At 48.4% G+C, this 12,983-nt stretch overlaps 1 protein-coding gene across 1 annotated transcript; it reads right to left on the bottom strand.

Moving 5' to 3' along the window:
* Positions 1–2,500: 2,500 nt before the first annotated feature.
* LOC100595491 (speedy protein E2B) lies at positions 2,501–9,440 on the bottom strand. Its single transcript, XM_030795605.1, is given in 8 exon segments — positions 2,501–2,840; positions 2,963–3,206; positions 5,579–5,664; positions 6,880–6,938; positions 7,947–8,114; positions 9,108–9,240; positions 9,242–9,284; positions 9,376–9,440. Coding segments are annotated over 8 exon segments (858 nt in total). The 3' UTR covers positions 2,501–2,780.
* Between the last annotated feature and the right edge of the window lie 3,543 nt (positions 9,441–12,983).

The following is a 12,983-nucleotide window of genomic DNA, read 5'->3' as shown; positions in this document are numbered from 1 at the left end:
TTGAACCGGAGGTGAAAGTTACACAGAGCTGAGGTTGTGCCACTGCACTCCAGCCTGGGAGACAGAGCGAGACTCTGTCTCCAAAACAAACACACAAACAAACAAACAAAACCCTGTAGCTTGGGATCAGCCTTCTCTTCTATTGTTTTTCTTTAAAAAATAAAAATTAAAAATAGATGTGCATGCTATGTTGCTGAGGCTGGCCTCAAACTACTGGCCTCAAGTGATCCTCCCACCATGACCTCCAAAACTGCTGGGATTGTAGGTGTGAGCACTGCACCCAGCCTTATGTTTTTTTCTACATAAAAAACAACACAGGATTATCTTCCAGAGCTATTAAATATGTTCAAATAACCACAACCCCATTAAGGAAAAATGTCACTTGACAGCAAATAATCCAGACCAATATGATCAAACTCACTGTGAAGGTGAGAAAAGTTCAACTTTATTATGTTTCCCCAAGAGTCGCACTGCATTGTTCTCTTGAAAACACACAGCTCATGCCCTCCTTTAGAACACACATCCTCTTTAAAGTAACATACAAACATGCCAATACAAGGTAAAACATTACATCTGAATTCTCACATTTCAAACATACACTAAATATCAAATAAAATTTATTTTTACAAGAATTTAGGGGAACTACTACATAGCTATAAATGTAATATGTATGTTAACTAAGTATCATAGATAAAAACCATGCTCCCTTCAGCAGCACGTGTAATAATAGATACAAAGATTGAAAGGTAAAACATTTACTATAAAAAGAATCCTCTCTTAAAAAGAAAAACAAAATTATATTTATGTGTATATAACAGTTATAACATCCATCACACAACTTTATAGAAACAGCGTCTATTCAAAAATACCAGTATTTCCAAAATATTTAAAATAATATTTAAAATAATAATATTTAAATAAACATATTTAATAATACATTTAATATTTAAATAAAATAATATTTAAATAATTCTTTCCCCATCTTTTTCAAAATAAACCAACAAAATAGATAGCATATATTAGACATGTTAGTATGTATATCTGAGACATGTTAAAAATCACAACTGAATTCTCACAATTCAGTCACAAAGCTAAACAGCAAATAAAAATTGCTATCCCCAGAATTTAGGGGAACTACCAATAGCTATAAATAGAAGAGATTATTATGGAAGTATCATAGATAAAAAGAGTGCTCGCTTCAGGAGAACATATAATAATACAGAAAAAAATTTAAAGATAATAAAAGATTTAGGATTAAAAGAATTCTCACTTAAAAATGAAAAGAAAATTATCTTTACGTATATATAACAGCTATACCTCTCATCAAAAAACTACAGGAACAGCATTTCAAAAGTACAACAATTTCCAAACTATTTGAAATAAACCTATTAATAATTCAATGGCCAACATTTTCCAAACAAACCAATAAAATGCATAGTGTGCATGAAGCTACCCGATAACAGTCTATGGCACTGATATTTCACAAAAAATTCTGTGCAATCTGAGCCCCTGCACTGTGCCTTCAAATGCTCCTGGACTGTGGCAACCAAGTCGATAAGAAACAGGAGCTCCAGGTTCTGCCCCAGGGAGGTTGGAATTCAGCAATATAAAAAGGGAGGTGGTGCCGCAGGAAAGGGTGGAACTGGAAACACTCCTGGTTTCTTACTTTTCTCCAAGGACTCCTAGAAGTACCCCACCCCCCACCCCCACCCCTGCTCCTAGGAGGACAACGTGATCACTGTATTCAGCTCCATCAAGAACGGTCCAGGTTCTTCTAGATGATCTGCACACATGGCTCCTCTCCTCCTTCCTGGTGTCTGCCATTAGCATTGGTATAAAGTTCCTGCTGAAAATCCGCATCTCCCCTGGGCCCAGTATTCTGGAAGTGAGAGAGACGATGTGACACTTCAAGGAGGCAGCTCTCTAGACAGGAAGCTTATTCACGTCCCATGTCAAGTCTAACTAGAGTTCAGAGCAATTGAGAAATGCAATTTTATCTCCTGCCTTTCATTCTATACCCTGCTTCTGAACCATCGTGTTCAACTGTGATACTCACACTTTGGTGACCATGACTCCAAAACTCATTTAATACACCCAAGGTCAGCCCCAGTGATCTGCTTCATAGCAAGGACTTTGGGTGGGTCTGCCCAGGGAGTAGGGTACCCTCAGAGGATGTGGCTTTGGACTTCATCACAGCTGGGGCCTTTCGTGTCACTTAAGATCTAAACTTGTAACCATGCTAGATCTGTTTCTAATGTGACAACATCGCGAACCACGAGTCCAGAAGTCTAATCCTAATCCTCCCTCCTCATGATGAAGTCTCATGCTCTGTGCTCAATGTGGTTATCTGCGCAAGATGTAAACCAAAGCTTCACTGAACCCTCGACCCAAATTGGTACCTCAGGTGCGTCAATCATAATGAACCTCCCCGAACTCAATATTTATGATTATTTTTGAGTCAGGGTCTCACTCTGTCGCCCGGGCTGGGGTGTAGTGGCAGGATCAGGGCTCCCTGCGGCCCTGACCTCCCAGGCTCCAGCGATCCTCCCACCTCAGCCTCCTGAGTAGTTGGGAGTAGAGATGCCTCCCACATCGCCTGGCTGATTTTCGTATTTTTGTGGAGAGGGGATCTCGCCACGTTGCCCAGGCTTGAAGCCGGATCAAGCAATTGGGTTCCTCGGATTTCCAAAATAGACCCCAGTATTCTGCCTTTACCCCGGAGGATGCAGATGTACCTTCTCTCAGGCCGATGACCTCAGGCCTCCACGGTCCCTGGAGCTCTAGGAAAGGCGAGCGCGATCTCGCGCCCACACCCAGTGCTGTGGGTCATAAGCCTGGATCTGGAAAAACAAACACCCTTTGAGAAGACAGGGACTCCCCAGGATACCCCTCCCTCCCCTCATCCAGCCTCCAGCCCACCCGATTCCTCCCCACCCCCTCCACCTCCCCAGGCCCCACCCACCTCCTCCAACTCCTCCGGGGAAACCCAAGCCCTGCAGCGCATGGAACAGAAGAACTGGAACCGAAGCTTGTGGAACAAGGCTATCTGAGAGCGGATCTCCCTGGCCCTCCAGCGCATGGAACAGAATAACTGGAACCGACGCGTATGGAACGAGGGTATGTGACAGCGGGTCTTCCCATACAGGAAGTAGAAGATGTTTTGTTTGGGGGCCTCGTCGTCCTCCTCCATGTCATTGGCCAGGTAGCTGGGGACAGAAATCAGGTTACTGCTCAGGGGCACCACCAGGAGAGACCTCCGGCTGAGGTCAGCTTCCCAGAGAGGAGGGCAGGGGACCGTCCCTAGCTCAGGACTGGCACCCACCCTGCAGAGAGCCACGCCTTCCTCAGGAGGGCTCTGCTGGACAGAGACCTGATCAAGGGCGTCTCCCACTCCTTCAGGATGGAGACAAAAACCCAACTGGTGACAAAGAGTGGTGGCTTATGCCTGGAATCCCAGCACATTGGGAGGCCAAAGCAGGAGGATCACTTGAGGCCAGGAGTTTGAGATGGGCCTGGGCAACACAGCAAGACCCTCGTCTCTATTACAAATCTAAGAAATATGCTAGACGTGGTGGCTCCTGCCTGTAATGCCAGCACTTTAGAAGGCTGAAGCTGGTGGATCGCTTGAGACCAGGAGTTGGAGACGAGCTGGTCAACATGGAGAAATCCCATCTCTACTAAAAATACAAAAATCATCCTGGTGTGGTAGCATATGCATTATTCCTATCTACTCAAGAGGCTGAAGCATAAGAATTGTGTGAACCCAGGAGGCGGAGGTTGCAGTGAGTCGAGATTGGGCCACTCCATTCCAGCCTGAGAGGCAGAGCAAGACTCTGTCTCAATAAATAAATAAACAAACAAACTGTCCAGGTGTGGTGGCACAGCCCTGTAGTTGGAGCTAATCAAGAGGCTGAGGTGGGAGGATCGCTTGAGCCCAGGATATGGAGGCTGCAGTGAGCTATGATCTCACCACTGCACTCCAGCTTGGGGGACAGGGCAAGTCTGTCTCAAAAAAATAAAAGAAATTGGATACATTGATATTTTGCCAGGACCCTGCCTTCTACAGGCATCTAGTCTAATGGGACTGGGAGTAATCAGGGCAGATGACCTAATCCCAGTGTCCAGGATGTAACTAGAGAGCTACGGGCATGCAGAAGTTGGAAGACGAGGAAAGGCATCACAGAGGCTGTGGGGTGAACGGAGTTCAAGGAATGGGTCCTTCCCTTCAGAACCACATGTGTGTGGGACACGCAGACAGAAAACACAAATGCAAAGTCGAGTGGAGGGCATTTGGAGGAGCAGTGAAGCCAAACCGTGAAACACCAAGATGGCGAGCCAGTGTGCTTGTAGGGATTTTAGAGAGGGCGGAATTGGCACTGTGGACCCTGGCCTCGGTAGAGAAAGACATCAGCTAATGAAGTTGTTCAGCTGGGCAGTGAGGTTGTCATGCTTTGGAAAGCTGCTCAGGCTGCCCTAGGAAGCCCCCTGGCTTGGGGAGAGACTCCAGGAGACCCCAGCAGGGAGCATTTGACAGTGGATTCGAGTGATGCGAGGGGGAACTGAACTGTGACCTCTGTCACGGGAACCCGGAGGAGGTTGATGGCGTTTGTGGTTGATGTGGGAAGGACAGAGAGAGAACCAGAAACATCTACTTGCTGGGAGAAGTGTCATGTCCATTCCTCTGCTCCTTTTCTTCTCCCCTTAGGAGCGGTTTATAGTTCCTTTTGTCTTATTCTTTTTTTTTTTTTTTTTTTTTTGAGATGGAGTCTTGTTCTGTCACCCAGGCTGGAGTACAGTGGTGGGATCTTGCTCACTGCAAGCTCCGCCTCCCAGATTCACGCCATTCTCCTGCCTCAGCCTCCCGAGTAGCTGGGACTACAGGCGCCCGCCACCACGCCTGGCTAATTTTTTTTTTTTTTTTTTTAAGTAGAGACGGGGTTTCACCGTGTTAGCCAGGATCATCTCGCTCTCCTGACCTTGTGACCCACCCGCCTTGGCTTCCCAAAGTGTTGGGATTACAGGCATGGCCACTGCTCCCGGACTCTTTTATTCTTTTACTCTTTTATTCCAGTACACTGGCACTGGAATTTGGGTTTTTTTTGGCTCTTTTTTTTTTTTTTTTTTTTTTTCAGAAAAGTCTTGCTCTGTCACCCAGGCTGGAGTACAGTGGCTTAACCTTAGCTTACTGCAACCTCCACCTCCTGGGTTCAAGGGGTTCTCTTGCCTCAGCCTCCCGAGTAGCTGGGATTACAGGTGCACACCACCACGCCCGGCTAATTTTTCTATTTTTAATAGAGATGGGGTTTTCCCACGTTGACCAGGTTGGTCTCGAACTCCTGACCTCAGGTGATCCGCTTGCCTCGGCCTCCCAAAGTGCCGGGATTACTGGCGTAAGCCACTACGCGCAGCCTGAGTTTCTTTTTAGAAACAACAGTCTAAGATGCTATAATCCTGTCTTTTTTATACACAGAGTAAAGAGGACAAATAGGTGAAAGAATAAATGAAAGGCTGGAATCCCACTTCCCCGGCTGTCCCAGGGCATTAGATATTGACGGATAGGAGGTAGCAAACCACTCACAGAGCCAGGAAGAAATGAATGCGTTGGTACTGCCAGGAGCGGAGGCCGGCCCGCCTAAAATACGCTATGACCATAGCCAGGAGGTACTGATGGAGAGAAAAGAACACAGAGAAGGAGAGGTCACATCTTGGGAGAGGAAGATTGTGGAGATAGTGGAATGGGGGTCTGGGGAGGGGTTGCCCATCAGAGAAGGGACCTCAGTGTTGGGGTGACTGTGCTCATGTGGAAATTGCGGGGTGGAGGGATATTCGAAGGTCGGATGCAAATCCGAGAAGCCAGAGGAAGGGTTTTTGGTGATGCTTCCAGGATGGTGGGCTCCGATGGGATCTCTGGAGGGGGTGTATCTAGGTCGGCTGGTGTCAGGAGGGTCTTTTATGTGCCAGGCAGAGAACTGTCCCAAAGAGCTGAGAGTAGAGGGGTCAGGAGCTTCAGGGCTGCCGCCAGACTGTGGCCAAGGGCTCAGATCCCAAACGACCTGTAGGAGAGGCAGGGGCCGCTCATTCACTCTGCAAGAGACCAGCAGAGTCCTGAGGGAGATGCTGACAAATCATAAAAATAGCCAGGAGTGGCGGCTCAAGCCTGTCACCCCAGTACTTTGAGAGGTGGAGACAGGAGAATCACGTGAGCCCAACAGTTTGAGAACAACCTGGGCAACACAGCGAGACCCTGTTTCTAAGAATATTTCAAAAATTACTTGAGCATGGTGGCATGTGCCTAGTCCCAGCTCCTCAGGAGGCTAAGGAAAGAGGATTGCTTGAGCCCAAGAATTAGAGTGAGCTATGATCATGCCACTGTACTCCATCTTGGGGAGCAGAGCTGGACTCTGTTTCAGAAAAAGAAATGTGTGGATGCCGAGACTCAAGACCGTGGGAGCTGCTCGGGCACAGTGGCTGACGTCTGTAATCTCAGCACTTTGGGAGGCCAAGGCAGGTGGATCACCTGAGGTCAGGTGTTCGGGACCAACCTGTCCAACATGGCAAAACCCCGTCTCTACTAAAAACACAAAAATTAGCCAGGCGTGGTGGTTCACGTCTGTAATCCCAGCTGCTTGGAGGCTGAGGCAGGAGAATCGCTTGAACTCGGGAGGCATCGGCTGCAGTGAGTCAAGATCGAGACACTGCCCTCCAGCCTGGGCAACAGAGCAGGACTCTGTCTCACAAAAAAAAAAAAAAAAAAAAAAAAAAAAAAAACTGTAGGAGCATCTGGTGGGAGGTGGTGGAGGGAGAACTGTGGGTTTGGAAACTGCGCCCTCCCCCTGGCCGTGCATTGGAACAGGAACACAGTTACATGGAGAACCTTACCTTGTCTGACACCCTCAGATCTTTGTCCCAGGCCAGGAATCTTTTAATGACAGGATCCTCTGTGATTAGAGAGCAGACGTCAGTGTGAGAAGCAGGACGGTTTCCGTGGGAGCAGCAGGGCAGCGAGGAGAAGTGTGCCTCCCGGGGGGAAGTCTCAGGATTGTGGCCATGGGTGAGGTGGATGGGAGAGGGGAGAATGAGTTTCACCGGGCAAGGGAGAGAGGCTCCTGCTCTGAGAATCCCGAGAAGAGGCCGAAGGAGGCCCTGGGTGTGAGAATCTACAGGATGTAGAGCTGGGAATCAGCCAGGACCCCCTCCAGCAGCCACGGAGGGACCACTGCAGAGTCATAAAGGAATTCCCATCATTTCCTCATGAGACAGTCACATCAGGAGGTGACCATGGCCTTGGTATCCCCCACTATGGATGGAGACACTTAGATTTAGAAAAGTCAGTAAGAGACATTAAGTTTCAGAGGGCACAGCTGAAACCACTTTCTTTTGTTTATTGATTTTTTTTTTTTTTTATTAATTTATTTTGAGACACAGTCTTGCCCTGTGGGCCAGGCTGGAATGCAGTGGCGTGATGTTGGCTCACTGCAACCTCTGCCTCCCGGGTTTAAGCGATTCTCCTGTCTTGGCCTCCCGAGTAGCTGGGACTACAGGCATGAGCTACCGTGCCCAGCCTTGGTTTTTCTTTTGACACAGAGTTTTGCTCTGTCACCCAGGCTGGAGTGCAGTGGGGCAGTCATAGCTCACTGCAGCCTCAAAGCCCTGAGTTCAAGCAATCCTCTTGCCTCAGCCTCCCAACGTGCTGGGATCTCAGGTGGGAGCCACCGCGCCTGGCCCGAAACCAAGCTTTCTTATCCCAAGCGCCGACCTTTATCAAGTCTAACCTAATCCTCTATTGTCTCCTAAGTGTCCCTCATGAGTGATCACTTCAGAGTCCTCCCGCATGGAGAGCTCACCCAGTAGTGGGGGCATATTTTTCCCATTGGAAAAGTGTGGTTATTGGAAGTTTCCTCTTTTTAGGAAGAACAGGATTGGAGGTGCTCTCTGGGGTGTCCTACCGAGCAGCCTGTTGAAGGCCTCGTGGTGCTCAGGGAGCACGAGCAACACTCGCTGTCGCTTGAGTTCCTTCTGTGGCTCCTCTGATGACTCCTCAGATTCGTCCGACCACTCCTTCTTCCTTTTCCGGCAAAGGGACCTACCTGGGGGGCTGTGATCTACCCCAGGGCCTGAGTAAAGAAACCAGGCCACCGTGTAACGCTTCTGCAACTGATCACCTTAGACCCCGACCCCAAACCCCAAACCACTATCCATCCTCCCCAGCCTCGCAGACTGCTGCCTTCTCCAAGCCATCTTTCTGACTTTCTCCTCTGCTCAACCCCACATGCTGCTCCTTCCCCTCCCCATTCTTCCGTCTTTGAGTCCTCAGAACACTGCCTCATGTCCTTCCCTGGTCCCTGGCTCTCTCAGTCCCTCCTTTTTTTTTTTTTTTTTTTTTGTTTCAAGATAGAATCTTGCTTTGTCTCCCAGGCTAGTGTGTAGTGGTGCAATCTCAGCTCACCGCAACATCCATCTCACGGATTCCAGTTATTCTCCTGCCTCAGCCTCTCAGGTAGCTGGAATTACAGGTGCCTGCCATAATGCCCAGCTCAATTTTGTACTTTTAGTAGAGACGGGGTTTCACCATGTTGGCCAGGCTGGTCTCAAACTCCTGGCCTCAAGTGATCTGCCTGCCTTGGCTTCCAAAAGTGCTGGGATTACAGGTGTGAGCCACTGCACCCAGCCTGAGTTTCTCCATTCTTCCCACACGCCCTCCTCAGGTTCTCCTTCCTGACCTCTCACCCTTCTTTTTTTTTTTTTTTTTTTTTTTTTTTTTTTTTTTTTTTGACACAGCGTCTCTCTCTCTCTCACCCAGACTGGAGTGCAGTAGCATGATCTCGGCTCACTGCAACCTCTTCCAGGCTCAAGCGATTCTCCTGTCTTAACCTCCGATTAGCTGGGATTACAGGTGCGCACCACTGCCGCCTGGCTAATTTTTGTAGTTTTAGTAGAGATGGGTTTTCACCATATTGGCCAGGCTGGTCTTGAACTCCTGACCTCAGGTGATCGGCCCGCCTCGGCCTCCCAAAGGGTTGGGGTTACGGGCGTGAGCCACTGTGCCTGGCGCCCTTCCTTCGTCTTAGTCAATCCTATCCCACCTCTTCTTCCTCCAGTCCCCTCACCTGATGGTCCCGACACTTTATCATCCACCACCTCCTGGAGGGGATACCCCGAGGTGCTCCGCTGGGGGCTCTGCTCATCCTGGGGGTGCGCTAGATACCAGGTCATGATGTTTCCCATAATCTGTCCCCTCTCAACGGAAACTAGTCTCTGTTCTGTCCGTGGCCTTCTCGTGGGCACTGGTAGGATCCCGAAAAGTGCGTTATCAATTCTCGAGGCTGGGAGAAGTCAGGAGTGGAGATCAGCTCTGAGAAGATGCTGTTAACCAACTGAACTTCCAGGTGCCCACAGAGTCCGGTCCTTCCAATCAGGAAGGTCGGAATCTCTGATGTCATCGGTCAGCCCAACCTGGCAACCAGTTTGAAAAGAAACACATGTAACTGCCAGGCTGATCTCTTGTCCTGGAGACCCTGAGTGAATGGTATCTCCTGCCACTGTCCTAACCGGAGACCATTGTCCAAAAGCGTCTTCAGCGTCTCCGCATCCCTCTGTTCCCTGTCCCAGCAGAGGCATGAGCCACCACACCTGGCCACTTTTCTTATCTATATTTGTTATGTGGATGACTTGTGTTAACACAAATAAGATGCTGCTTATCACCTTTAAAGAAAATAGGTGGCAACAATAGCAAGTCCTGTTTTTATTTGTACTTATGAGGCTGTAATTAAATGCTAAAAATTAATGCTAAGAATTAAAATGCACATAATAATAGACTTTACCTCACAATCTGGCTTCAATTATTCAATGAGACTTATCTGTATTACTTAAATGAGGTTAAATTTAACCTTTACAAAATGATTTATTGTGGCTAGGCACAGTGGCTCACGCCTGTTATCCCAGCACTTTGGGAGGCCAAGGCAGACGGATCACTTGAGGCCAGGAGTTCAAGACCAGCCTGACCAACATGGCAAAACCCCATCTCCGCTAAAAATACAAAAGTTAGCCAGGCATGGTGGTGCACACCTGTAATCCCAGCTACTCAGGAGGCTGAGACACAAGAATCGCTTCAACCCGGGAGGCAGAGGTTGCAAGGAGGTGAGATCACACCACTGCACTCCAGCCTGGGCAATAGAGTGAGGCTCTGCCTTAAAACAAAGAAAAATTATTTTGGGGGATGATGGGGTGTCACTATGTTGACCAGGCTTGTCTCAAACTCCTTCCCTCAAGCAATCCACCCACCTCAGCCTCCCAAGTAGCTGGAACTACAGGCACATGCCACCACGCCTGGCATGTGTTTGTGTGTGTGTGTGTGTGTGTGTGTGTAGAAACAAGGTCTTACTATGTTGTTTAAGCTGCTCTCAAATTCCTGGGCTCAAGTGATCCTCCCACCTTGGCCTCCCAAAGCATTGGAATTGCTGGTGTGAGCCACCTCATTGAGCCCTCCACCTTTCCCCTGAACCCAGAAAAGTACAATCTTTTAACCCAAAGCATTCCTCACACTTAGGGTCAGGAAGAGCCCTTCATGCTCTGGAGGCATCTACTAACCTGCTAAACATTCTGACTCTGGGTGTGAGAAACACACCTACTGTGTCCCAGATATTTTTCCAAATACAACTTAATTTAGCCTTCACGACAACGCTGGAGTGAAGGATCATTAACTTTATTTCATAGATGTGGAAGCTGAGACTCAGAGGCAGGAAATGACCTCCTTCTGGAGGCTGCAAATTCTTTGATGCTCCGTTGATCAACAACAGGTGGGAGCTGGCCAGAGGTGGTGGCTCACGCCTGTAATCGCAGCACTTTGGGAGGCCAAGGTGGGAGGATTGACTGAGGCCAGGAGTTTGAAACTAGCCTGGGCAACATAGCAAGACCTCATCTCTACAAAAAATACAAAAATTAGCAGGGTGCGGTGGTGCACACCTGTAGTCTTAGCCACTCGGGAGGCTGAACTGGTAGCATTGCTTGAGCCCAGGAGGTTGAGGCTGGAGTGAGCCATGATCAAGCCATTGCACTCCAGCCGAGGAGATGGAGATAGACCCTGTCTCAAAGAACAACAAAAAAATAGGTGAGGGTCAGCCAGGCATGGTGGCTCACGCCTGTAATCCTAGAACTTTGGGAGGCCAAGGTGGGAGGATTGCTTGAGGCTACGAGTTCAAGACCAGCCTGGGCAGCCAAGCAAGATCCCAACCCTTAAAAAAAAAAGTTTTTAGGCTGGGCAGGGTCGCTCATGCCTGTAATCCTAGCACTTTGGGAGGCCAAGGCAGGCGGGTTGCCTGAGCTGAGGAGTTTGAGACCAGCCTGGACAACATGGTGAGATCCTGTCTCTACTAAAATACAAAACATTAGCCAGGTGTGGTGTTGGGCACCTGTAATCCCAGCTACTCAGGAGGCTGAGGCAGGAGAATTGCTTGAACCCAGGAGGCAGAGGTTGCAGTGAGCCAAGATCGCCCCACTCCACTCCAGCCGGGATAACAGAGCGAGACTCCGTCTCAGAAAAAAAAAAAAAAGTTTTTAATTATCCAGGTGTGATGGTGCATGCCCATGTCCCAGCTACTTGGGAGGCTGAAGCAGGAGGATTGCTTGAGCCTGGGAGGTCAAGGCTGCAGTTAGCTATGATCACGCCCCTGCACTCCAGCCTGGGCAACAGAGGGAGACCCTGTCTGAAAATAACAGAGGTGGGGGCCTATGACCCCCCCTTTAATTTTGGCCCAACCTTAGTAACAGGATAGTCATTGAGTAAGGCAAAAGTGATGTTATGATGTTTTTCAGCCTCCAATTTACTGTCTAAAACATGTATGCAGTGGCCCTGAGCTGTTGTGTAAATGGACTCACTACCCTGAGGCCACCATGCTGCAAGGAAGCCCAAGCTAACCCTAGGATGTGCCCTGAAATGACATGAAGACGCATCCCCAGCCAGCATTCCACTACCCCATCCTTCACTGCCCCATTCTCACCCCCGCCTACCTCCCTACTCCCTCCACCCCTCCACCTGCCTCCAGCCAGAATTGCACAGCCAAGTACTTCCAGAATTGCTGGTCCAAAGAAATCACAACGGGCACTAAGTTTGGGGCAATCCATTTAATGCTACTAATTGTGGGATGGTTTGTTTGAGCAGCCCCAGATAACAACATTCCTTGAGGTCACACAGTAACAAGCTGTGATTCGAACACTGCCTCTCAAATTCACAAGCAAAAGAGGGGGAATTCCTGTTTAAAATGCCAAAAATAACTTTCTTGCTTTTATTTTTAATTTTGTATAATAATTGTACGTTTATATAATAATTGTAATAATTTACGGGGTACAGGGTGATATTTCAATATATGTATACAATGTGTAATGATCACGTCAGGGTGATTAGCAGATTCATTTCCTCAGTTATCATTTCTTTGTGTTGGGAACATTCAAAATCGGCTCTTCTACCTATTTGAATATAGAAAATAAATTGTTTTGTTTTGTTTTTGAGAAAGAGTCTCCCTCTATCGCCCAGGCTGGTAGAGTGCAGTGGCACAATCTTGGCTCACTGCAACCTCTGCCTCCTGGGTTCAAGCAATTCTCCTGCCTCAGCCTCCCGAGTAGATGAGATTACAGGCACGTGCCTCCACTCCCAGCTAATTTTTGTATTTTTGGTAGAGACAGGGTTTCACCCTGTTGGCCAGGCTGGTCTAGAACTCCTGACCTCAGGTGATCTGCCTGCCTTGGCCTCCCAAAGTGCTGAGATTACACGCGTGTGCCACCATACCTGGCCTCTCCTGAGATTAACTTTTTTAGCTACAACATGTTGACACAGTCATGTGGCATTTCTCTTCTTTTTTTGTTTCATTGAGACAGGGTCTCATTCTGTCACGCAGGCTGGAGTGCAGTGATGCAATCACAGCTCACTGCAGCCTCGACCTTCTGGGCTCAAGCGATCCTCCTGCCTCAGCCTTCCTGGTAACTAGAAC

This window comes from Nomascus leucogenys, chromosome 17, assembly GCF_006542625.1.
Source record: "Nomascus leucogenys isolate Asia chromosome 17, Asia_NLE_v1, whole genome shotgun sequence".
NCBI classification, from domain to species: domain Eukaryota; kingdom Metazoa; phylum Chordata; class Mammalia; order Primates; family Hylobatidae; genus Nomascus; species Nomascus leucogenys.
This window is presented reverse-complemented; position numbering and strand designations above follow the sequence as displayed.